At 49.4% G+C, this 24,149-nt stretch overlaps 1 protein-coding gene across 2 annotated transcripts in view; it reads right to left on the bottom strand.

Annotated features, from left to right (window-relative positions):
* Nucleotides 1-24,149, bottom strand: part of PRKCE (protein kinase C epsilon) — a 535,093-nt gene that overhangs the window by 14,597 nt on the left and 496,347 nt on the right. The window contains exons 13-15 of one of the 2 annotated variants that reach the window (XM_032239537.1): nt 20,838-21,026; nt 12,655-12,801; nt 6,983-7,012 (exon numbers count right to left, since the gene is read on the bottom strand). In XM_032239537.1, coding sequence (XP_032095428.1) covers nt 6,998-7,012; nt 12,655-12,801; nt 20,838-21,026 — 351 coding nt within the window. In that variant the 3' untranslated portion in view covers nt 6,983-6,997. Of the gene's footprint in view, nt 1-6,982; nt 7,013-12,654; nt 12,802-20,837; nt 21,027-24,149 lie in introns of those variants that run through there. The other variant, XM_032239536.1, reaches the window with a different exon arrangement.

The following is a 24,149-nucleotide window of genomic DNA, read 5'->3' as shown; positions in this document are numbered from 1 at the left end:
TGCACAAAAGCAGGTGGTGAGCTGCATGTGGCCCAATGGCTGCAATTTCCAGACTGTTGCCTCAAGGTATGGTTTCAGGGTTTCCATGAGCCTGGTAAAACATAGAACAGTGTACGGTGTTTATGGACACACTGGGGTTTTCCTGGAGAGAGAGTTTACTGTATCAGATTCTCCAAGGGGGCAGTGATACCACTGCTAAGTTAAGAACCAGTGATTTAAACATTTCTTTTATAAAAAGCCTGACTTTCTAAGTGGTACAATAACTGTCTCTGAGGAATCCACACAGAGGAGAAAGCCCTGTGAAGTATTTTTGGGACCTGAAATGTCCCATTTTGCTTAAGTCTTTCAGACCACAGAGGTCCCCAGCACAGGGCATCCCCTCTGGCCTCAGTAACTCTTTGGTGCTCTGTGGGGAAGGTTGTCTCATGTAAAAATGGCTGAGAACACACCCCCGGATGCAGACTGTGTACCTAAGCCTCTTTCCAGATGCGTCTTCTAAGTGCAGGTGAAGCCAATAGCCTCAAAGCATTAGCTTCAAACACATCATGTCTCCATTCTTCTTAGTGAAGGAGGCACTTATTCCTGCTCCTCAAACCCTCCTAGGCCCCCCCAGCCCACACCTATGCTCTCCTTTGGCTGTGACACATTGATCTGAAATTTGGTAAGAAAAATATAAAGCATAAATTCTAGCTACATGGGGTCACCTGATTATGAATGAGTCCACCTCATCCATTCAGTGCACACCAGCCCCAGATGACATCTAGTCTGGGATTTAGAAGCGGTCTGGAGATGTCACTAGGTGCCCCAGGAGTCCTGGCTCCCCCAAGAGGCTGGCAGTGCCTGGGGGCAAGGAGAGCCTAGGGCTTCTGTCACTAGCAGTGCACAGCTCAGGCTTTGCAGGCCTCCCAGCTAATGGAATGGACACTGCAGAGTCTCTAGAGGACTCCCAACTCTCCGCCGTTGAGCCCACCCGCCCTCCAAGAGCAGAAATTAGAATAGAGGAGGATTTGTTTCCCTCTCAAATGTTGCACATAAGCTCTGAAGCCATTCCTGAGGCTACTCAAGGGACATGTCTGGTGCTGCTGTGTGGAAAAGAAAATCCCTCTTCCTGGAGGAGCGATCCCCAAGCGAGGCCAGTCCCCTCCTATGCCCTGACCCTTGTGCCAGGCTTCTCTTTCCTGGCACTCCTCATAACTGGGGGCTAAATGATGACTCAGTCCAAAGTGTCTTTTCTGCTAGGCTGGAGCTCCACGTGGGCATCTGCCTTGTATTTCTAGCACCAGCTCAGTGCCTGGGACAGCCTTAGCTTCTTTAGGAGGAAAAAAGTAACAAAGCTTGCAGATGGAGGCTTTGCCAGTGCTTTGGTGCTTTCCATAACCGGCTCTTGTGACCTCACACCCACTCCACAGGGAGGAGAGTGCTGTGATCACATCTCCATTGTAAAGATGGGGAAACAGGCTTGGAGGCATTAGACATCTTGTCTAAGGTACAGGCTGGTCAAGAGGTGGGGTCGGGACTTGGATACAGCTTGCTCTGACCCCGAGGCTGTGCCTCTGGCATGTGCTGTCCTCCCTTCCATGATCAACTGCCGGGAGGCATCGATGCAGCCATCTGCACAAAGGCCTGTAGCACTGTGCCCAGCACAAGCTGCCAGTTCAATGGTTTCTGTCAATAGCAGTGTTGCTGTGTTAACATCAAACAACCGCATTCTGCCGTGTACCCCTCACAGTGCAGGGGGCCACCATCCCCACTGAGTCTTTTGGGGTTATTTCATAGACATTAGGAGCACCCCACGAGGTGCTTGGGAAAGCACATGATATAGAAAATGCTGTATGGCTATCCAGGAATAAAGAGCCCGTGGAGAAGACAGTGCCTGGCCTGCCCTGGCTTGCCTGGGGCCTGAGCTTGCTGAGCCAGGCCCTGTAGTGAGCTGGCCCCCCGCAGCGGGATGTGCAGTGGCAGGACCCCAGCCTGGTGATGCATCAGGAGCCTGAGTCTCCAGCTGGAAGTGGGTAAGAAAACAGTGGCAACCTGGACTCATTCTGCTTCTAACCAGGGGCCGTTTTCCATTTATCATCTACTTTTCAAAGCTGTGTCATTGCTGACAGCTGTTGGGTTTACCATTCCAGGGATATTTTTGGTATCCAAAGACGAAACTTTCCAATCTGGCCCTGGCAAAGGCCAGGTTCCTCCACTCACCAATCTCTCCCCTGCTTATTTAGGAGAATGTTCTAGATAGAGATCAGTTCTCTTGGCCCAGGATTTATAATTGCCCTACCTGTGAAATGGAAACTGTAAACATTCTAATATGTGGCTCTCAAATCAAGATGAGGTCACCCACCTTCTCTCACCATTCAACAATAATTTCGGGTTTCCTAACGCAGGATCTTATGACCCCAAATTCCCAGGCATATACTGGAACTGAGCCATAGAAGGTGAGAAGAGAATTTCGAGATAGAGCTGAAAAAAATACTGTAGATCTGTGGAATTCATCGGTTCATTCCACAAATATAGATTGAATACCCACTATGTGCCAGGAATTGTTCTAATTGCTGGGAATGCATTTGTGAACAAAACAGATACAACTCTCTCCCTTGATTGCTAATTGCCATGCATTGCTAATTGCTGAGGTTGGGTGATGAACACGTGGGGATTCATTCCATGATTCTCTTCTTTTATATGTTTGTAAGTTTCCATACTGAAGTTAAAATTCTAAGTCCTGAATCTCAAAAACATGATGCTGAGCGAAAGAAGGCAGACACATAAAAAATACATGCTATGTGGCTCCATTTAAAAGAAACTCTAGAAAAGATGAATCGAATCTCCAGTGACAAAAAGCAGACCAGGGTTGCCTGGGGCTAAGGGCAGGAAACTTCTTGGGAGGGTGGAGATGTTCTACATATTCATTGTGCTGGTAGTCGCTCTGGTAAATACATTTTTAAAATGCCTCAGAATGTGGACTTTAAACGGGTGCATTGATCCTATGTCAACTATATTGCAATACAATTGATTAAAAAACCCTGCGAATCCCTACTCTCACATGGCTGGGCCTGGAAGAAATCTTAGGGATTACTTAAGTCCCTCATTTTATAGGAAAGGGGTAGAGAGATTCAGTGAATTTCTCAGTGAGGACCAGTTCTGTCCAGCACTTCCCCTTGGCTCGCTGCCTGTGATACAAGGTGGGTGCTTCATTCTGAAGTGCCACATTCTGGGCTGACTATATTCTCAAATTATTTGGGTGAACACCCACACCCCAGGTACCTATAGTTCGAGTCTACCATGCCTCCCAGGAAGACTGCAAATCTCTTACTGCCAACACTAGCTGAGATGTCAGCTGCTTCACTGTGGGGGAGGAAGGAGTGTGGCTGAAGCCCTAGGTCAGGGTCTGGTTTATTTTCGAAGTCATCTCAGTTGATAAGCCCTGCTCTGGAAGGCTTATCTTTCCAGCTCCCTACCCAAGGCAAATCAATTTCATATTTTTCTGGCCTAGCCATTCACCACCCCCTTCCCCACCTAGCTGGGCTCACACACCTGAAATACTCCATTGACATCTAAGCTCTGCACTCCTAGAAAGCTGCTGTTGAGGCAGAGTAGGTCCAGAAAGGAGTGGCCAGAAGAACAAGGACGGCGGGAGACTGCCACTGTGTGGCCCGGCATTCTCACATTGAGGAGACTGAGGTTGATGTGGAAACTTAATGAACCTTCACAAACCTAATGTGTATTAGTCAAATCCCAGAATTCCAGAATAACAATGGAATGTTTAGGCTGAACCTAATTCTGTTACCATCCCCTCCCCAGCACAAACAATGGGAAGTTGAGAGGGCACTGATCCCCCAAGTGCAATGCTGGATTCCCCAGAGCATATCTTCTCCATGACAGATGTGCCTCTGGAGATCGAAGGCCCTCCACTCCATGTGGGCAGGAGATCGCTGTCAGCTTGCAAAGCACCCCTTGGTGCCTGTACCCTTCTGGGAACAAACGCTGTCTGGAGGGCTGAGCCCCTCTGTGAGGGAGGATTGAGGCTGTCTCTCTCTTCACTTCAATGCACAATCAGGCTCTGACCCTGTCCCTCCTGGCCGCCAGACCATCCTTTAGAATTCTCCGCAGAGACAGGCAGGAGGGCACTGCTTATCCAGCAATGTGGCCCCATGTGGACAGGATCTTCTGCAAGACCCAAGACGGGGAGTGGGCTGACACAGGCTCTCAGGACTTACAGAAGCCGGGGCTCCAAGCCTGGCTGGGGAGGCCCTCTTCTCTCTGTCCTCTAACCTTGAGAGGTAAAGCTCCAAATTCCTCTCCCAAAGGAGCATCCTGTTATGAGTCAGGTGTGGGATATTACCCTGCTGCCTGTTAGTTATCCCTTAAGAATTTCACATTGCCAAGTCTTCTGCCATCGAAGCTTTTGAAGGTGGCGATGTTAGGGTGATGGCAGAAGATTCTTTCCTTGCCTTTGTCAAGCTTCTCCCTCTAGGGCTTCAGGGCTTCACAGGGCACAAAGTACATGTTCAACAAATCCTTGTTGAATATAACTGATCTGAATCCTGCCTTTCTCTTTCTCTCCTTCATGCCTTTTCCCAGGCAGTTCTTTCTTCCTAATCCTTCCCAGCCTTCTGTCAGGTTGCAGCTCCTCCAGGAAACCTTCCCTGATTCCTCCCCTCTCCTCTGCTTTGATCAGGCACGGCCTAGGAAGCCCTCCCATGCTCCTAGGTGAGTTATATGTGTGTTACTTCAAGTGCTGGTGGGGGAGGAAGGAGACTAAGTTCAATAAACACTAGTTTGATGAACCCAGGAAGGTATATACCAAAGCAACAGCCACTAAGCCATAAAGAAAAGCTTAGGAGCTTACAGAAGCACCCAACCAAGCCCAGGCCAGCCCAGGCCTCAAAATCTTCCCTGGAGTGGAGGTAGGGGATGAAAACGATGTTTTCGTTTGGCCTTCCCAACCCCAGGCCACGGGAACGTTCCTGCAATCAGAATTCTCAAATGGCAAAATCCCTGCAATCAGAATTCTAAAACGGTGAAATCACTTGTCAAAGACGCTACACTAGGCTGTTTGGCTTAGAAATATTTGGGAGCCTGCTGTGCTGGAACACGGTCTCACTGGTGACTGCTACCATTTCAGGGCTGGGAGCTGACAGCCGCACAGCTGTGCTCAGCAAAACTCTACTGAGAACGAAGGCAGGGAACGTCAAGGTGGTAAGCATGGTCACAGAGTAAAAGCGGGGGGGTGGGGGTTGCTGATATTTGGGGGAACTTGGGGTGCTATCTCAAGAGGCAAAAAAAGCTGGGAATGCTGGCACCTGGGGTGAGTCATCCTCTGGCAGTACCTCCCTCCTCTTAGCAGTCCCCAGCTCACGCCAGTGGCTGCTGGAATGACGCCCCCACGGGTGCTTCAGCATTCTGAACTGGGCTCCTTCCCTGTTTTCAGATGCTTTCTGCCCTGTAATGGCTGGTGCCTTGCTGGATAGTGCCATCTCCTCATCTGAACTCCCGGCCCCTCAGGACCTTTGGGACAGGAGTGTTATCCCGTCCAGCCTCCCTCGGCCTCAGTCTCCTGTTGTCCTCCTCACTATCAGCACAACGCCATGAAGTGTCCACCTGTATCAGGCACCGTGCTACTCACTTCCTGTAACTAGGTTTGTTTACTCCTCACAGCAACCGTGGGTGGTAGATCTTATCCCCGTTCTATGATCAGCAGACTGAGGCTCAGAGAGAAGTGGTGACTTTCCCAAGATCCCACAGCCCAGATTAGAATCTGGTTGCATCTGATTCCAAAGCCCGGCCTCCAAACATCACATCAGCCTCCTGCAATTCTTAAATCTTGATTCTTGGAGTCTGAGGATGAGAGGAAGAGAGCTTTAAAAGGCCAGGGTAGGGGTGGTGAATGGAGAGAGAGGAACTAAAATTCACTGAGAATCTACAGTGCACAAAGTAGCTTAGACTTATTATCTATTCCCGTTTATAATTTTTTTTGAGACAGGATCTCATTTTGTTACCCAGGCTGGAGTGCAGTGGCATGAACATGGCTCACTACAGCCTCAACCTTCTGGGCCCAAGCGATCCTCCCACCCCAGCCTCCTGAGTAGCTGGGACTACGGGTGCATGCCACCACGCCTGGCTACTTTTTGCATTTTTTGTAGAGACAAGGTTTTGCCATGTTGCCTAGGCTGGTCTTGAACTCCTGAGTGCAAGTGATCTGCCTGCCTCGGCCTCCCAAAGTGCTGGAATTACAGGTATGAACCACAGTACCTAGCTATTCCTGTTTATGAGTCTATGAGGGAAGAATTCTCCAAGTATCCCAGTTTTACAGATAAGGAGGCCAGAGGTCCAGGGGTGAGGTGAATTCTTAGCATCACATGGCTTTCCTGTGAGAGCAATTTTATTCCAACCCAAGTCTCTCAGAAGTCAAAGCCAGTATCCTGTCCACTGTACCATGCCACCAGCTGGGGCAACCATCAAAAACAGGTTTCTGGCCTTTCCCCATGCCCTCCAGTGCTGGATCAGGGCTCTGGCTCTTGGAAGGATCTTGTAGTCTCTTGGCTGGTAAGCTGCTAGGATGTGGTGGACATGGTCCAGGGGGATGTCCTCATGAGGGGCTGCAGAACCCAGCCTTGCTCCTGTCCCAGCTCTGCCAGGACAGAGGATGAGGATGGTGTCATAACTGGCCTCCATGATCACAACCCAAGCTATCAGGTGGTCCCTAGGCAGGTGGGCTGGCTTTGGGGAAGGGGCTGCCTGTTCAACAGGGCTCCTCCTCAGGTCACTAAGTTGGTGAGGTGTGCGGGTCTCGAGCCCACTTCCCAGGTTTTCTCTCGGCACAGCCCAGTCATGCAGGAGCATGCAGGAGAGGCCTCCCTCAGGGGTCCCGCCATGCAGCGCGGATGGCTGGATGGAAACGGATCATGAGGTTGAGAGGGGCCTCTATGTCACCGGGCCTGAGGGCTCACCTACCTGGAGAGACTCCCCACTCTGGAGGCCTTACCTTAAAGAGGGACATTCACACTGAAGCAAACTTGAAAAGAGAGAACACGTACACAAAGAGAAGTTTACTTGGCCAGCATTTCCCTTATTGCCTCCGGCTTTCACTGAGGACAGCTAGGTTTCTGGGGAGGCAAATCTCTCCCTCCTATGCTGGCTTCCCCCCATTCCAGTGCTGAAGCCCTGGGAGCCATCATCTCAGAGCTGAACGCTTTTGAGGGGAAGGAATGGGCACACAGCGGGGAAGCCAGGCGTGAGCAGAACATCCCCCACGATCTGCAAAGTCAGCTGATGCCCTTCAACCACACCAAACACATCGCTCTGCCCCTGCAGTCCCCAGAGAAGGCAAGCCCTCCAGTAACACAAAAGCGAATGTGCTACTTTTATTGGCAATTAGATGATGCCATCATCTTGGGATGAAATCCCCAATGGGATAGACCAGTGAATTCTAGGGTTGGAGATTTTCTCCAGGATCAAAAGTTTGTCTCCAGCCTTGCTGGCTTTCCTGTCTCCCCAGCCCCTCACTGCTGGAGTATCTGCCACCAAACAGCCCCCCACTGTGTGCCCTTGCTCTGAAGCAAGCCGCCCCTGGAAAATTGATTTGAGTACATGATGGCGCAAAGTCTTTGGTTTGGTGTTGATGGCACATCGCTTGCACAAACTCAGTTCATTAGGTGGGTGGACAGAGGGTGAACAAGAGGAGTACAAAAGGGAGAGTGGAGGAGGGAGAATATGTAAGAGAGCTGCGAGAACGAAAGACAGGAAAGTCTCCACGCTGAAGCAGAGGCCACTGCAAACTGCACTGGGTGGGGGTTAGTACAAAGGGGTGTTGGCCAGAAGTCAGGAAACCCAGTTGGACTAGTGACAGCTGGTGAGTCAGGGCAGGGGTTAGACAAGGGAGGCTTAGGAGCCAGGGGAGCAGAAATCTCAGCTTAGCAGACATCTCAAGAAGGCAAAAGCCTGGGGGGAATAGAAGCCAATTGAGGTATGTGATGGAACCTGACTAGAGGCCAAATTCCAGCTACGAATCTGGACAGTCTCCTTGGTGATAGCTGCAGAGGGGAGAGGCTTCCTGTGCAGGAATGGAAGTCAGACCTGAAAGCTGATGTGCTGTTGCATCCTTAGCTTTTGCAGTGGTGACCCAGGGGCCCCAGCCTCTAGCGAGCCAGTCTGGGCAGAGTACAGCCTTGCTGTGCCTGGCAACTTCTTCCACCAAGGGGCTCTGGAGTGAGACTGGAGAGGGTCAGGAGCTCTGGGAAAACATGCCACTGCATCCTGGCTCTTTGTAAGTGACATGACCTCGCCCAGCCTCACCTCCAGCATCAACCACCTGACAAAACCAGTTCCTCCTTGTATCAGACAGGCAGGGCACCCCCCAGGTCACCCAGATTCAGTACGGCCAGCTGAGGAGTGGGGTAATTCAGGTTTCTGGAGACTGGTGGCATTCTGGTACGATGCCAGAAGGGCATGGCTTAGAAGCAAGTGGAGGTAACTCAAGAAGGAGGAAACCTGGAGCTCCCTCAGGGGCTGCAGACACTTGACCAGGTCACCCTGGGGGTCTTCAGTTTTACAGGATTAGGGCTCTTGTACAGCTGCTTTCAGTGCTTGTTTAAACACATGCCCAATGTCTCCTGGAGGCCACCATCAAATTGCAAGGCTGACGATATTTGCTTGAACTTGGTCTTGGGTCTTAGACTCCAAGACAAGACACTGTGAGAAGGGAAATGATCCTTTAGGGTCCTTTGACTTGGAGTCGAAGACCCAGCACCAACAACTGCACACTGCCCCTGGCTGCTTGTGATCCAGTGACTTGGAGACTTTTTCTCAATGGTGGGTTCTAAACCAGTTTTCCCTCCTCCCTCTGTCAAAGCCCTTTCTTTCCCACCTCTGCTAGAAAGGCCTCAGCCTCCCCGTGACTCTTGGTGGCCTCTGTGGGATGTACCTCAGCTTCCCTGTGTCTCTTGGTGGCCTCTGTGGGTGGCCATCTGTTTTGAGGTAAGGCTGACTCTGCTTATGGAGCACAGAGCTGTCCTCACTACTGGTATCTGAGCTAGGCAGGCACCCACATCCCTGGAGTTAACCCTGAGTTGGTTACAGGGGTGCGATGGCATATGAAAACCTCAAGTGAATTTTCCTATTGGTCTTTCGAGGCTTTCTGAGATGAGAAATACAGTACGTTCATTACTGCCATGGGCATTAATCCTGTTTAAAATTCATTTTTTTTTTTTTTTTGAGACAGAGTCTTGCTCTGTTACCTAGGCTGGAGTGCAGTGGCACAATCTCAGCTCACTGCAACCTCCACCTCCCGGGTTCAAACGATTCTTCTGCCTCAGCCTCCCAAGTAGCTGGGATTACAGGCATGCACCACTATGCCCAGCTAATTTTTATATTTTTAGTAGAGACGGATTTTCACCATGTTAGCCAGGCTGGTCTCGAACTCCTGACCTCAGGTGATCCAGCTACCTTGGCCTCCCAAAGTGCTGGGATTACAGGCTTGAGCCACCCCCATCCCCGGCCTCATTTCTGCTCTTTCTACACAAGCCCACAAATGACTCGGGCTGGTGCCATGGACGTTTTTCAGAAAAGAACTTTCAACTTAGGGACAGACTTGGGTCACTTTTCCAACCTGCTAACTAGATGTGGACAATTCTTGCCTCCCCACCCCCCAATTTTGGTATTTCTCCTGAGAGAAATCTCTAGTGCTAAGGTCGCAAATGTCAGACATTTAAATAACTTGAATCGGTCTTTAATGAACTGCAGCTAAGAACTCTCTAAGGATCAACATTACTCAGCTTCCAGGTGTGACCAGAAGCACCTCTCACAATGTCAGCTTTCCGTTTCAGCTTTCCTTTCTCCAGATGTTCTAATTTTCTCCTTCTGACTGAATTCAAACCTACCTAATCAATACCCTCTCCCCTGACCGCCCCCTACCTACAGCATTGAGGTTACTCTGAAGGTCTGGGGAGGCAGGGAGAGTGGGAACATGTGCACAAGATGACTTCAAGGCAATGATTTCATCAGTCTTTAGGAAAGTCTGACCGAAGCAGTTTTGAAATTGATGGGAGCTCCTGGACAGCCCCATCCTTTCTTTGCCATCCTTTCAGGGAGTGATAAGGACTCTGAACACTCCCTTGGCCCTCCAGACAAAAGAAAGCAGAGTCTTGCTCTTTAGTACCAAGGGGGAGCTCTCAAGAGGCCCAAGGACAGAAAGCACAGGTCCCTTGTTTTCTAGACATCCGGGCAGAGGTGGAGTCCTGCCTGACCCCTGATCCAGGGATGTACTTCCTGCTGCTGGTTCCCAGCCTTCCTCACACCCCTGCCCACAGAAGCACCTCCACTTCTGGCCAGGGAGAGCTTTAAGGCGGTCCCTGCCTGTCCAAAGCAAGGCAACGCCTGCACATTAGTGGAGTAAGTCACATATCTGCCTCCCTCCTAGTTCGCCCTTCCCTCTCTTCCTCTCACCTCTCCGTTGAGGGATCCCTCAGGCCTGCACCTGTTCACCTACCCCTGTTCTTTATACCCTTCCGGCCACGTGCTGCTCAAAGAGGGATGCCTCTCAGAGGGCCTGCACTTTCATTAGCTCAAAGTCTCAAACTGAAAGTTGGGAGCCCCAGAGAGTAATTCCTGTGACTGCCAGGGCTTTGGTAAGGGCTTTGGCAGTGTTCTAGAATCTGCTATACCTCAGGCAGAGATGGTTCTTCATGAATCCACACTCTAAAACTTCCTTTGTGCCTCTTATGATTAAGGTTCTTCCCTACTTCCTTCCCTCCCCGTGGCCTCTCAACAGACGCCCCCTGGCTTCCTCTGCCACACCCCAGAACCCCTCTCTCCTCATACCCCTTGCTGATGGTTCCCCCTGGGGCTTCACGATCCTCCCCACTCTTCCCAAGCAGGAGGGGGCTGGCTCCTCTGTCTCTGCCGGTACAGCTGGGGCCTGGTGCTCCGTAAGCCTGGTTTAATGTGGTTTTGTTGAGATCTAGGCTCAAGTTTAAGTCATTTTGTAGACCTGCAACGATGCAGACAACTTCAGTCTCATTCTGCGCTTCTATTGGTTGGGCCTGGATTCTTTACTAGTTCTCATTTTTCTTTGGGTTGATTAACTTAGATTAAATAGAAATTAAAATTCACCCTTCCATCTGAGCCTTTAGTTTCTCCTCCTCCTCCTCTGTTAGGCCTCTGGAGTCCTACTTCCCCTATTTTGTGAGGGTCACAGTTAATCCTGTCTTTAAAGGTGACTTACAGAGGCCCCCAGCCCCCAGCCATTGGGCAGGTTGATGTATGCAGGAAGCCCTGTGGCAGCAGGGGACAGCCGCCCCGGGGGCTGGGGCCCTACGCCCTCCTGGCTTGGCCTGGAGCTGTGGTGGAGATGGGCTAAAGAGGAAGTGATATTTACACAGAAAGAAGGTGAACCTAAATCTGGCCTGCCCCAAGCTTGTGCTATCCAACAAAAACATGGAAACCAAAGGAGGAAGCAAACGAGGAGTGGTGACGGGCCCAAGCATCCAGGGATGTTCAGCCCCATGTGCTCCAGTCTGGCTGAGGCCTGGGCCACACCCGCCCACTGACGCTATCCCCCACCCCCACCCCCACCGTGGAACATATCTAAGAATCACAACATTGTCAATAACAGCTGCCCAGAAAATCTCCCGGAATAGAATGGAATTCCTCTCTGATGGTTCACAAAGCACAGGAGGGTCTTTTCTGCGCTTGGAGATGGGGGAGGGTGGCTCATCTGACAGTATGCCGGGTGACCAAGGGCTGACTGCCTGATGGCAAGTCTTCCCTGCCTGGGACCCCAGTCCCACAGCCCCACAGCACTGGGGCTCCTGCCTAATAAACCCTTCCATTGCACACCCCCATCACCTCCAGCAAGCCTGCCAGCCAGCCACCTCAGTTTTCAGTCTGAATGATTGACTACTTCACTGCACTACAACACAATGGAATTCAGATACACACACTGTAACTTCAAGGAGCACAACATGACCCTCTCCCCATTCTGGCAGAAGGGCCTGCTAGGACGTGGTCTTTATACTGAGTCAAGCCCAGACCGAACGCTCTGTCAACTGTCCTGTACTATATGCCCCCTCCAACTGGCATCATGGCAGGCCTGAGAATCTGGAAGGCAGAAGGGAGGGTGCAGCAGAGAAGAGAGAGGGTATGTCACAGAAGTGCACTTTGAGGCAGTGGGCCTCCCAGAAGTTCCCCCCAGGACCATCCTTCCTGCTGCCAGTCAGTGAATCCCAGCTTCACGCTCTGTGCTAGTTCCACAGAATGACCATGGCTATTATTTAGTTAATGTTTCCCTTTACACTGACTCCTTTAGAAAACAGACTCAGTTCTTCATAAAGAAACCTTACGTCTCCGCCATGCATGGAACACTAGAATCATTTGTCATTTTCATCAAAATAAATAAATTGAATCTCTATTAAGACAAAAGGTGTTCTGTGGCCCACGTCAATCATCATCTTGGGTGCTGCTGTAGTCAGTTACATATTTTCAAAAGTAAACGCTTGGGGCCTAAAGATGACGTCTTAGGGAGAGTCTCAGCCACCTCTGGCCTTTGTCATTTTTGCTGTAATACGTGTCCCCTGACTGTTCCTCCTGAGCGCATGCAGCCTGCCCCCCAAGTACCTGGGCCCGACCCATGGTGCTGAAAGTGCATGGGGACCAACTTACAATGCGCGGTTTGAAGGGTGGCTTGATCTTCTTCTGCTCCAGGAGCACCCAGTCAATCTCTTTGAAGAATGGGTGCTGCTTGATGGCGTCCTCGCCATTCTGCGCTGCCACACAGCCCAGGCGCTTGTGGGGATTCTTCGTCATGAACTGCAGAGATGAGGACATGAGTCGGCATTAGTGACAAAGCCCTGGGCAGCACAGGCTATGAGGGACAGATGGAGGTCAGCCAAGGCAGCATCTTCAGCATCGCCTCCCAAGTCTGCTCTTCGCACTTTCAGGGGCCACATCTGTTGGCTTTTCTTTAACTCTTACATAGAATTTACTATGTCCCAGCCACCATTCTAGACATAGTACATAGATCAACTCATTTCATCCTAATGCCCTCTGAGGTACTATCATTATCTCTAGATTATAAGCAAGGCACTAGAAGCACAGAGAGGTTAGTTGATTTGGCCAAAGTCACCCAGCTAGCAAGGGACCAAGCTGGGATTAGGAATTCTGGCTCTTACTAACTCTCTGATCTCCCTCCGATTCTCAGGTCTTCTCATCAGGGAGACTGAAATCTGATAAACTCATTTACACAGATAGGTCAACAGTCCTTTTTGAGGTAAGAAATAAGGACCAGGTAAATTATCACATGTGTGAATACCTCCTGCTCCTTTCCTTTTCCTGGACCCAGCCGCTCTCCTTGTTTTTATGTTTGAATTTGCAATCTCTACACAAAATGCCCATGAAGGTCAAAAGATAAAAACAAGAAAAAGAACGACTTATGGCTTGTCAATGCTTGTAGGTAAAAAAATCACATTGATGTGCTTTATATTTTCTGGGTGGTATCTTGTGACCCCCCACACAGGTGAACTTGTTATTCCTATTCAGTGAGTCAGTCCTGAGGGCAAACATTAATTTCATCGAGCACATGTACACCAATAAAACCTTGGGGGAAAAAGTGCCAGTAGGTGGAAACATTTCTGATAGCGACCCAAAATAATGGCCTTTGTGTGTTGTGTGTGTATGTGCATGTGTGTTAGAGATAAAATGTTACATTTCATAGTGTGAAGGCTGAATATCTGTCTAAACAGAGGAACTTTAGAGGATAAACTATGATTCAAAGGAATACATCTTTGGTAGAATTTCAGGCTTCATCAGCAAGGGAGAGAGCCTTTAGCTATCTCTTGCCTGGTGCCCTTGGAACCAAAGCACCTGGCCTCAAGTTCAATGTGACTGGAGGGGACAGCCCCAGATAAAGAACGATAGGATGTGGAGAGCAGGTGTGAGTCAGGAATGGTACCAATGTACCTCATCTTTCTCATCTACAAGTCAGCAAGGTGACCCCATGTAAACACCCAATGGCCCCCACTATGATGTCCACACTCTGGTTTGGCACACAGGAGCTTCTCAATCCTGTCTACCTTGCTGGCCTTTTGCACTTTTTCTTCCCTCTGGTTGACTGTCCCTCTCCAGTCCCTAGGCCTTGCCTAGGAAATACTCAAAATGCTGGCTCCTCTGTGAAGCCTCCCCAGATTTCCTCCTCTGTTGATACCTTAGACCCTGTGCCTCTGGTTTATTTAAATTATAATTTGTCTAAACATCTCTTTCCCTTGGTGAGCTCTATGATTTAGAAATTGGTCTTACCTGCCCCAGACCTGGATCAGTGCCTGCTTCCCATTGTACACTCAGCAAATTGTGACGATGGAGTGAGGAGCTAAAGGCTGGGCCTCAGGGCACAGTGCTGAGGAAGGGAAACTGTGGCACAGCCACTTACTGTTGCACAGGTTGTACACTGCATGCTTCTATGATACAAATGGCCTTCTCTAAAGTTCTACATCACCTTCACATATGAAATAGCCCTCGGAGACATAGCTCACTTGGCCAGAGTCATGGAAATCCTGGTCTGGCCCTGCAGTCAAGTGACAGTGAGAGGAAACGAAGTGTTTTGAGGCCAAGGGTGTAGGAGACTCCTCCTCACTTCCTCAGCTCCTCCCATCCTCCCTTTTCTGGGAGGGGAAGTACCAGGGTCAGGGATAAACATAGAGGCATCTTGGGAAGCTGCCCCTGAGCCAGAGGCTCTTCTCAGCGGGAAGATGCTCTTCTCATGAACGTTTCATCCTCACGAACTGGTTAACTGGTTAGGCATGACTTCTAACTTCGAAATCTCTGTAGGTCAAGGGCTTTCAGCCTTGGTCCTATTAACAGTTTCGACTGGATACTTCTTTGCAGGGTGGGTGTGGGAGCTGTCCTGTGTATTGCAGGCAGCTTAGCAGCCTCCACGGCCTCTACCCACTACATGACAGTAGCACCAAAAATATCTCCAGACATTACTGAATGTCTAAGGGAACAGGACAAAATTGCCCTTAGTTAAAGGCCACTGCTCTACGGCCTCGAATATAAAAGGGCTCAGCTGGTACGCTGGCAGGGGACTCGCAGGGAGGTGTGCTGGGCTGGTGCTGGGGCCCGGGATGGTGGCCAGCTCTGCTGGGCATGGTGTTCTGGTGGCCTCGGGTGCAGCTGAGGTTTTCCCTTAGCTACTCAGCTGACTTGTGAAGAGATGGGGCTCTGGGAATCAGGAGGCAAAAGCCCCCATGTCCACCCCAAGTTGATTACTCAAGAGAGTCCTCTGCAGTGATTCAGAGTTGCAGGTCCAAAGTGTAAGTAGAGGCAGAACCAATGAAGACATGCCTGTTGCAAGATCTCATTGAGTGGAAAATGCAAGATGCACCATCGATAGGAAAACAAGATATGTGTACAGCATTCCTACAATTGTGTAATACAGATAAAGAAATGAGATGTTATATTTGTATTTGCTTGTATATACATAAAGAGGTTCCGGAAGGATATACAAGAGCCTCAAACCAGAAGTACAGAGTGTGTGGGAAAGGGGCAGATGGGAGAAAGGATGAGACGGAGACCTTGCGCTGCGTGCCATTTTATGCTTTGCGTTTTCATTTCTAAAGCATGTGATCAAACAAGCAAGCAAATAAAATATTTAAAGCCTAAATATATAAACTGAATATATAAATATATATTTATGAATATAAATATATATAAACTGAATATAAAAATATATAAACTGAACAAAGCAGAATTTGAAAAGTTGGACAATCAAGTCCCTCTAAGCAAGGTTCCTTCCCAATGGGTGACGTGCCCTTCCTAAAGTGCTTTCCGGCTGGGAGCCGCCTGTGGATACTGAGAGTCTTGCTGAATGCCTGGCCTGGCAGGTGCCCTGTACTCATCTATTACAACGCCTTCTCTCCTTCCTTTGGACACACATGAGTCTCCATTCTGCACCCAGTGCTGTGGTGAGTGATGAGACACGGCCCCTGCCCTCACAGGGCATGGAGAAGAATAAGGGAGGCTGAGAAAAAACACATAATTGCTAGAGAATCAATGAGCTGAGACTGTGATGAATGGCCCCAGAGAAGCACAGCAGGCTCTGTCAGTGTGACAGGGAGAAGCCTCTTGGGCAAGGAACTTGACAAAGCATTCCCTGAGAAGCAAAACTTAGGCTGAGACCTGAAGGAGGAATAACAGGTAATTAGGCAAAAAGGGCTCGGGGGAGAGTGGTTGGGGAGAAGGAACACTGAGGACACATGGATTCTGTAGCCCCTGGACATAGTCAAACGTGGCCAGAACCCAGCAGATGAGAGGGAATGGCTGACAGGGAGGTGGACCCGATGCAGTACCTTGGAGGCTATGTGGAAGATAGAGGTCTTGATCTAATCACAATGTGCGGATCTGGATGACTTTTAAGCAGGGAATGAGGCATGAAATGGCTAGAGCTGCATCCTTAAGAGATTACTGTGATTGACGTACAGAGATGAGAAGAAGGCAAGGGGGGTGGCCCACAGGAGATCCTGCGGTTCACCAAGGGAGAGGCGGCGGTGGCTCTGATGGGGGTAATGGGGGGAGAAGGATGGAGAAAGGTAACTCAAATGGAATAGGCTGGCAGGGAGAATGGACTTGACTGGCTAGCTGTGATGGGGAGCAAGGGATAGCACCCCATTTCTGGACTCTTTAGACAGGAGGACAGGGTACCATTTGCTGAGCCAAGGAAGTTGGGAGTGAGCAGATTTGAGGGGGATGATCCAGAGCTCAGTTTGGGGGTATACTGAATGCGAGGGACCCCCGGCCAGCCGAAGGGAGGCAGTGAGTAGGGAATGGGAAACACCAGCCCGGAGGCTGGAAGACAGGTCTGGTTGGGGATACCCCTTCCTGAGTGCAAGGTGAGAATGGGAGAGTGACGTGCAGGGAGAGCACAGGGTCCCCAGGGGGCCTGGGGCCCAGGCCTGAGAAACAAGAGAGGCAGTGATCAGAATCTATTTGTGAAGGAGCTGAACAGCGGCCAGCGAGTGACGCCAGCAAGGAGCTGGGAAGAGCCGGGGTCCATCAAAGAATGTCACCCAAGAGGAACCCACGCCAAAGTTTTCTTTGGCTCCCCCATTTCCTTTTTTTTTTTTCAAGATGGAGTTTCACTCCTGTTGCCCAGGCTGGAGTGCTATGGTGGTATCTCAGCTCGCTGCAACCTCTAGCTCCCAGGTTCAAGCAATTCTCCTGCCTCAGCCTCCAGAGTAGCTGGGATTACAGGCACCCACCATCATGCCTGGCTGATTTCGTATTTTTAGTAGAAAGGGGCTTTCTCTATGTTGGTCAGGCTGGTCTCAAACTCCCGACCTTGGTGGCTGACACTTGTAATCCCAGCACTTTGGGAGACCAAGGCGGGCGGACAACATTCCTTTTAATTGAACTAGTTATAATCATTTAACGTTTTGAGATTTTACATAAAAATCTGGATTTTATGCTTCTCTTGGAAAGCGAGATCTGGGGAGGTGAAGTCCTCATTGCTGCCAGGAGATCAGCAGGTGCCTCAGTTTACCCTGCCTCACCCAGTCCCATTCACCTTCCATGGCTCCTGCTTGGTGTATGCAGGCATTTAACTTTGCAATCTGTGATAAAATGGGAAGAACAGAGAGCAAAGAGCTGCTTCTGTTTTTCACCAGTTACATAGCTCCTACAATGTGCTTGGCACTGTTCTCAGCCCTTGGGATGCGTCTGAGGAATAATCTGGAAATGTTCCTGCTCTCATGAAGCTCAAATCTTGTGTAAGGAAATAGACAATAAACATAATACATAAAATATATAGTAGGTTAGAAAGTGGAAACTGCTATCGGGGATCAACTGAGCAGGATAAAGGCGGATAGGGAAGGGGAAGGGGATAAGTTTTAGTTTTTTGTAAAAGCCTCACTGAGAAAATGCTACTGAGTCAACCTATGAAAATGTCAGCGCTCAGGGGGCAGCAGGAAAGGGGGCAGCAAAGGAGGAGAAGCAGCCGCCTGACGCCAGAGGAGACCCCGTCCCAGAGGGCAGGGACAAGGAGGCTTTAGCACGGAGGGGCTCAGCTGAGCCAATGAATGTGGCTGGGAGGCTCCGAGGCAGGGATCCTGAAAGCTTCACAGAGCCACAGGGGGGCGAGGAGAAATGGGGGCGAGGGTGAAGTGCAAGGCAGAAAAGTGCAATAGAAGTCATTTCCACCAGTAGCAAGAACCACGCTCGGAGAGAGAGTCCCATGCATAGAATTTGGAAATTTGGATAAACTAGTCTCCCTAGAGAAGACTAGTATCCCTGAGGCCTCACTGGCTTGGGGCAAGGGCGGAGGACTTTGGAGGCTGGCAGGAGAGGCACCCTCCAAATCACGTCTCCCCAGCAGCCAGAGCTACCTTCTGGGTGTACAAGCCAGGTCGCTCCCCTGCCTGGCGTCTCCGAGGGTTTGCCCTGCACTGGGAATCAGTGGAAGCTCCCACGGTGGCATGAGTCCTACATGCTCAAACACCGCCATCCCTTTGTCTTCCTCCCGCCCACTCTCCCTGAGCTCCTTTTGGTCTCTCCAGCCTGGCAGATGTTTTCTAGCCCCAAGGTCTGCGCATTCGCTGTTCTCTCTGAACAGACACCCTTTCTCCGAGGAGCCACCTGACTGAAGCCTCTCCTTAGTGTCCCTCATGGGATAGGTCTTTCCAGACCCAAGAGCACCCCACGCAGCCTGTTATTCCCAGTTTCCTGAGCTGCTGCATGTGTCTTTTCGCACTTGTTACCATTAGTGTCATATACAGGTATTGATCGACTTATGACCTATGCAACTTACGACCATTCGACTTTACGACTACAATCGCTAGCCATGACTGCTCCGCGTCTGGCAGCGCAAACGTTGTCCAGCTGGGGGTACGACAGTGCGGACCAGCTTCCGGCAGCACTACCATCTCCGTGTGCATTTAGCCTACTCAACTTACGACCAAATCGTGTTACGACCGGTCTGTCGGAACCAATCGTGGTCGTAAGTCGAGCACGAGCTGTACAGTCATTTGTCTGTTCATGTATTCACTAGTCTGTAAGCAGGGACTGTGTTCTTTGTATCACCAGCACCTGGCATAGTGCCTGCCACTAAATATTTATGGAATAAATGAATACATAGTCATTACTAGATGCTCAATACATATTTGATTAATAAATGAATGCGTGAATGAACATACTCTATTGACCTCCTTCGCTTCTCTTATCCCATTTGTGGTTACGTATTGATACATTTTTAATTTATTAAAAATAAGAAATAATAAATAATCCCACTGGATTGGAAACTTCGCAAGGCAGAGACCACAGCTCACCAATACTTATTCAGCATATGGCACCACGCCTGGCATGTTGGAAGTGCCTGAATGAATGAATGAGAGACAGGGAGGAGAGTAGGGGCAGAGGGGAGAGAAGGAATGAAGGTGAGGGAAAGAGGAAAGGAAGGAGGAAAAAAAGCTACAGAAAAGTAACATGTTCTGATGTGGAATTTTCTAAAACATGGTACATGCACCCTCAGATATGTGCAAAATGGTTTTAGGTCTTTCAAAAAATTTTATATGATAATTTTCATTAGGCCGGGTGTGGTGGCTTACAACCTATAATCCCAGCACTTCGGGAGGCCGAGGTGCATGGATCACATGAGGTCAGGAGTTCGAGACCAGCCTGGTCAACATGGTAAAACTCTGCCTCTTTTAAAAATACAAAAATTAGCCAGGCATGATGGCAGGTGCCTGTAATCCCAGCTACCCGGGAGGCTGAGGCAAGAGAATCACTTGAACCTGGGAGGCAGAGGTTGCAGTGAGCTGAGATACCCCCATTGCATTCCAGCCTGGGCATCACAGTGAGACTCCATCTCAAAAAAAAATTTTTTTTTCTTTGTAAAATACATATAATCAGGTAAATATTGGGAGTTGATTAAAAGAACAAGAAAAACAAGTAATAGTACAGTGGGCACTTGAAGATGGCAAATTTCATGACTATGACGTGCAAACAACTGAATTTTGGGGCATTTGGATTGAGGGAAGCAGCCAAGTCTGGAAGTCATGGTTCCTGGGCTGTTACCTTCGTCCTGCCTTAGCTCAGAGGGGTGACCTTGGGCAGACTGTTTCCTTAACTTCCCTGCACCTCAGCTTTCACAGATTTCAGGGGACAAGTAATATCACTTACTTGACATAGTACACGTGTTGTTACATTGTAGAGATGGCTGTGCTGAGAAAGCATAAGGAGTTTTCCCATGTGATGGATTATTCCTAGGGCTGGGTCAGTCTCTGCATAATGTGTCTAAATCCAGCAGGACTGCATGGATTTCCAGTGGACCAGATCTTTTCTCTTGACTACTGAGCCACAGCAATGCTGTCACGGACACAGGTGGGCAGTGCCCTCCCTCCCTCCCTCCCCTCCTCTCTGTTCCCCATCACAGGTCCCTGATGAAAACACGCCATGGGTAAGGAAGGGATGGAAGTAGCAGAGGTGATGTTAGCACAGTTGAGTTCCTTCTGTTCCCTCTGAAACGCTGGAGGACACAGATGTACACGGTGTCTCATCTCAGGAAGCACAGGCATGTGCTCCTTTTCCCACAAGAACAGCAAGTCATCTCGGCCCCATTCTCTTGGCAGCGGCCCTCTGCACTGTGCCTGAACCCCCAGTGGCAACTGCCCTTAATCCTTCCCGTTCCATGGTCATGAGCAGAGGTGGGAGGGAGAAAGCTGGACAGAGAAAGGGAGGGGAAAGAGAGAGAGAGAGAGAGAGAGAGAGAGAGAGAGAGAGAGAGAGAGAGTGTGTGTGTGTGTGTGTGTAGGGGGAGGAGCCCAGGAGAGCACAGCCATGGGTGAGGGGCAGTGACTCACAGCTTTCAAGATGCTGACGGCCTCCTTGCTGAGCCAGACTGGGTACAGCACATCGTCATGGAGGATGGACTCAAATAGGTCGTCCTCGTTGTCGGCCTCAAAGGGAGGCTGTCCAGCCATCATCTCGTACATCAGCACCCCCAGGGCCCACCAGTCCACGGAGGGGCCGTACTCCAACTCCTGCAGGATCTGTTTAGGAAACCGGCAAAGTCAGGGACCCTCAAAGGCTCCCACCCCAGTCACACTGTGCTATGCATGCCTGACAAAAGGACTTCAATTCTAACTTGCTCCTCCCTACAGTCGAGTCCTAGAACATGTGAGGTTCTAAATCAGCATATTCAGTGACAGTTGAGTTTGGAGGCACCATGTTAGGGGCCAGCTATCATCTCTCCAAAGTCAACATCAACAGTCTATCTTCCAGCAGGAATACATCACTATTTCTTTGTTTGAGCACCAGACAAAGTTCCTGACTGGCATGAGGGTTATATTTAAAAAACTATGTATTTTGACACTAAAATCAGGGTCAGGGAGCACCATGCATACTAAGAACAAGAGAGTTGTAAGGAACTGACAGTGCAGTGAGTTCAGGCATCTCATCTCACACACTGTCCAGGGCACGGCTCACTGCTTGAGTGGAAAGGTGAGCTGAGGTCTGCTCTAAATGGTGCAATACTGAATTTACCTGAGCCCTGCGCTCCTGGAGAGGAAACTGCAGTGAATAAGTCTCCCCCACCTTGTAATGGTCTACCTTATAAAGGACGGCTATACTCTTGCATATTCTAAGAAAGAACCCATTTCTACAGTTCATCATGATTCCCATAAGATCTACTGATGAATCCCTTACTTTGCCTGCCTCTTTGAAACCCTAGGCCCCCTTCCTTCCCTTTGGGGCCACCTTCACTAATGAACCCCCTACTGCAATAGCCAGAATCAAACCATGTCCTTGATTGGTGCATTTCGTCTTTGACAATGGTCACTTGTCTTGTCTATGCTCTCTGTCTCTTTTTTTCTTCTAGCCAAATGTGTAGAGTCAACTTCACTTAGATTAAATGCACGTATGACATGACGCTACTGAATACAAGACATCTGCAGGGGCTTAAGCCTGTAATCCTACCACTTTGGGAGGCTGAGGCAGGAGGGTTACTTGAGACAGGAGTTCGAGACTAGCCTGGGCAAAATCGTCAGACCCTGTCTCTATAAAAAATAAAAAATTAGCTGGGCATGGTGGTACATGTCGTCTGTAGTCTCAGCTACTCGGAAGGCTGAGGTGGGAGGATCACTTGAGCCCAGGAGGTTGGGGCTATAGTGAGTCATAATTATGCCACTGCACTTCACCCTGGGTAACAGAGTGAGACCCTATCTCAAAAAAAAAAAAAGATCTTTTCTGATTGGCTATTCCATTTGGTCTGCTCTCCATAGACATATGTATCATAAATACATGATACATACACACACATACATATAAATATGTAGCAAGTCAATGATGTATGAATAGATTATATGTGTGTGTGTGTGTGTGTAGACCAGATCAAATAGAAAAGACTAGAATTTAATATCATCTTTCGGCTGTATAGAGCTTTATATTTTGCAGCATGCCTTTAAAATATAACATATACATGAACAACTTATGTAGCAGGTCAATGATATGTTTGGCTCAGAGGAAAAAGTAAGGGCTGAGCTGTCCCCTCTACTAAGGAAGACATCATGAAGTGACATTCCCATTCCACAATTATTTTCTCTTCTTACTAGAGTGGGATTAGACATGGCTCTGCCCAGAAACAGGAGCGTGGATGAGATGACTTATCCGGGTCCATAACTCCATAAAGAATTTTAAAAAGTGAAGGAGAAATGAGGTTGGAGTGCATGTCCTGCAAAGAGGAATGACGCCTAGTCATTCCAGCTGACAGGACACCTTGGGCAGATAACTTCTCAGGCTGGGGACAAGGCTCCAATTTAGTTCTTAGATTTCACGGCGGTCAGGGAAGAGGAGGCTGAATTCAAATGTCTGGATTTTCTGTGGTCTACTGAAAATACCCTTCTAGAGGGTACAAATTACTTAGGATTAACTAGAAAGACTTGGATAGGAGAAGCATTTAAAAACAGTTAAAATATTCACAGTTTAGGAATCGTCTGAATTCGGAACGAAAAGGACGGTGAGAAAATGCAGCCAACTCTGCGTTACTTGGGGCTGATACTCTGTTTAGCTAACACCTTTGGTCTCAGCCCAGTGGTTAGTGTTACTCGAGCTGTAAAGTCAGAGCTATGGGCTCCACCGTGCTGAGGAGCAGTGATTCTGCTGTGCTCCAAGGCCGATGCCAGCTCCTCTCTCAACCTTGAAAGACACGGCACCCAACTTAAGACTCCTGCCTGTTCCTACATTTGCAAGCACTTTCTCACTTTCCACATACCACTGTGTTGTTAGTTATTTTTTCATAGTCAACTGTCTCCCCAGTGCATCTGTAAGTTACCAGAGCTCTAACACGCTACTGAGCCCACTCCCATGGCCAGCCTGTTGTATGCTCCAGGAGACAGTCAACATTCTGTGACTGGCTGGCATGCATGGCAACTGTGTGTATCTACCGGGCATGCTCCCTTCTCTCCTGGGCTCAGGGCACACTGGGTGCTAGGGTGGCTGCTCTCCAGCTTCTCGGAGGAAAGCAGCTGGGTTCTGTGCCTTCAAGGGGTGGGGAGAAGGTCACTTGTGAATGTTGAGACTGGGTGGTGCAGTGGAAACCGCAGGGCCGTTCTGCCACCCTGCTCCAGGCCCCTTCCACAGCATTCTGGTTTTGGGTGGCATCTTTTGTAAAATTCATTTTAGGGTTGGCCCTAATTATCTGCTTCCTAATTACCTGTCAGCAGTGGATCTGGGCAAAAGGGCAAGGCTTCCATGCCACAGGAAGGCACCTGGAGTGGCAGCCAACCTCTCAAGTGCGTCAGAGCTGGGGGAGAAAGGAACAGGCATTGGGCCTGATGATGCCAGGCATTACCAAGGGCTGGCAGCCACTTCCTGGGGAGCAGGGGCTGGGAGTGGAGAAAGCAGAGGGGGTGCCATGGGGCATACCATGTGGTAGGAAGTGAAGCCCAGGGGGCAGAACTCAGGCCTCCAAAGGCGTCTCTGGTTTTGAGGTTAGCTCAGCACCTTAAAACCTCTCCCATTTGAATAGAGGTGTCTGCTTTCTCAAGCATTTCCATGCTCTAATCTCATTAGATTCTCAAAGCAGCTGGATGAGGTAGGGCAGGAGTTATGGCTCCCATTTGAAAGATGAGAAACGTGAGACTCAAAAACATTTTGTGACTTTATCAAAGTCACAT

The sequence above is a fragment of the Sapajus apella genome, unplaced genomic scaffold (assembly GCF_009761245.1).
Source record: "Sapajus apella isolate SASKATOON/1434 unplaced genomic scaffold, GSC_monkey_1.0 scaffold44, whole genome shotgun sequence".
In the NCBI taxonomy this organism is placed as follows: Eukaryota; Metazoa; Chordata; class Mammalia; order Primates; family Cebidae; genus Sapajus; species Sapajus apella.
Note: the sequence above shows the minus strand (reverse complement) of the source record. Positions and strands in the feature narration are given on the sequence as shown.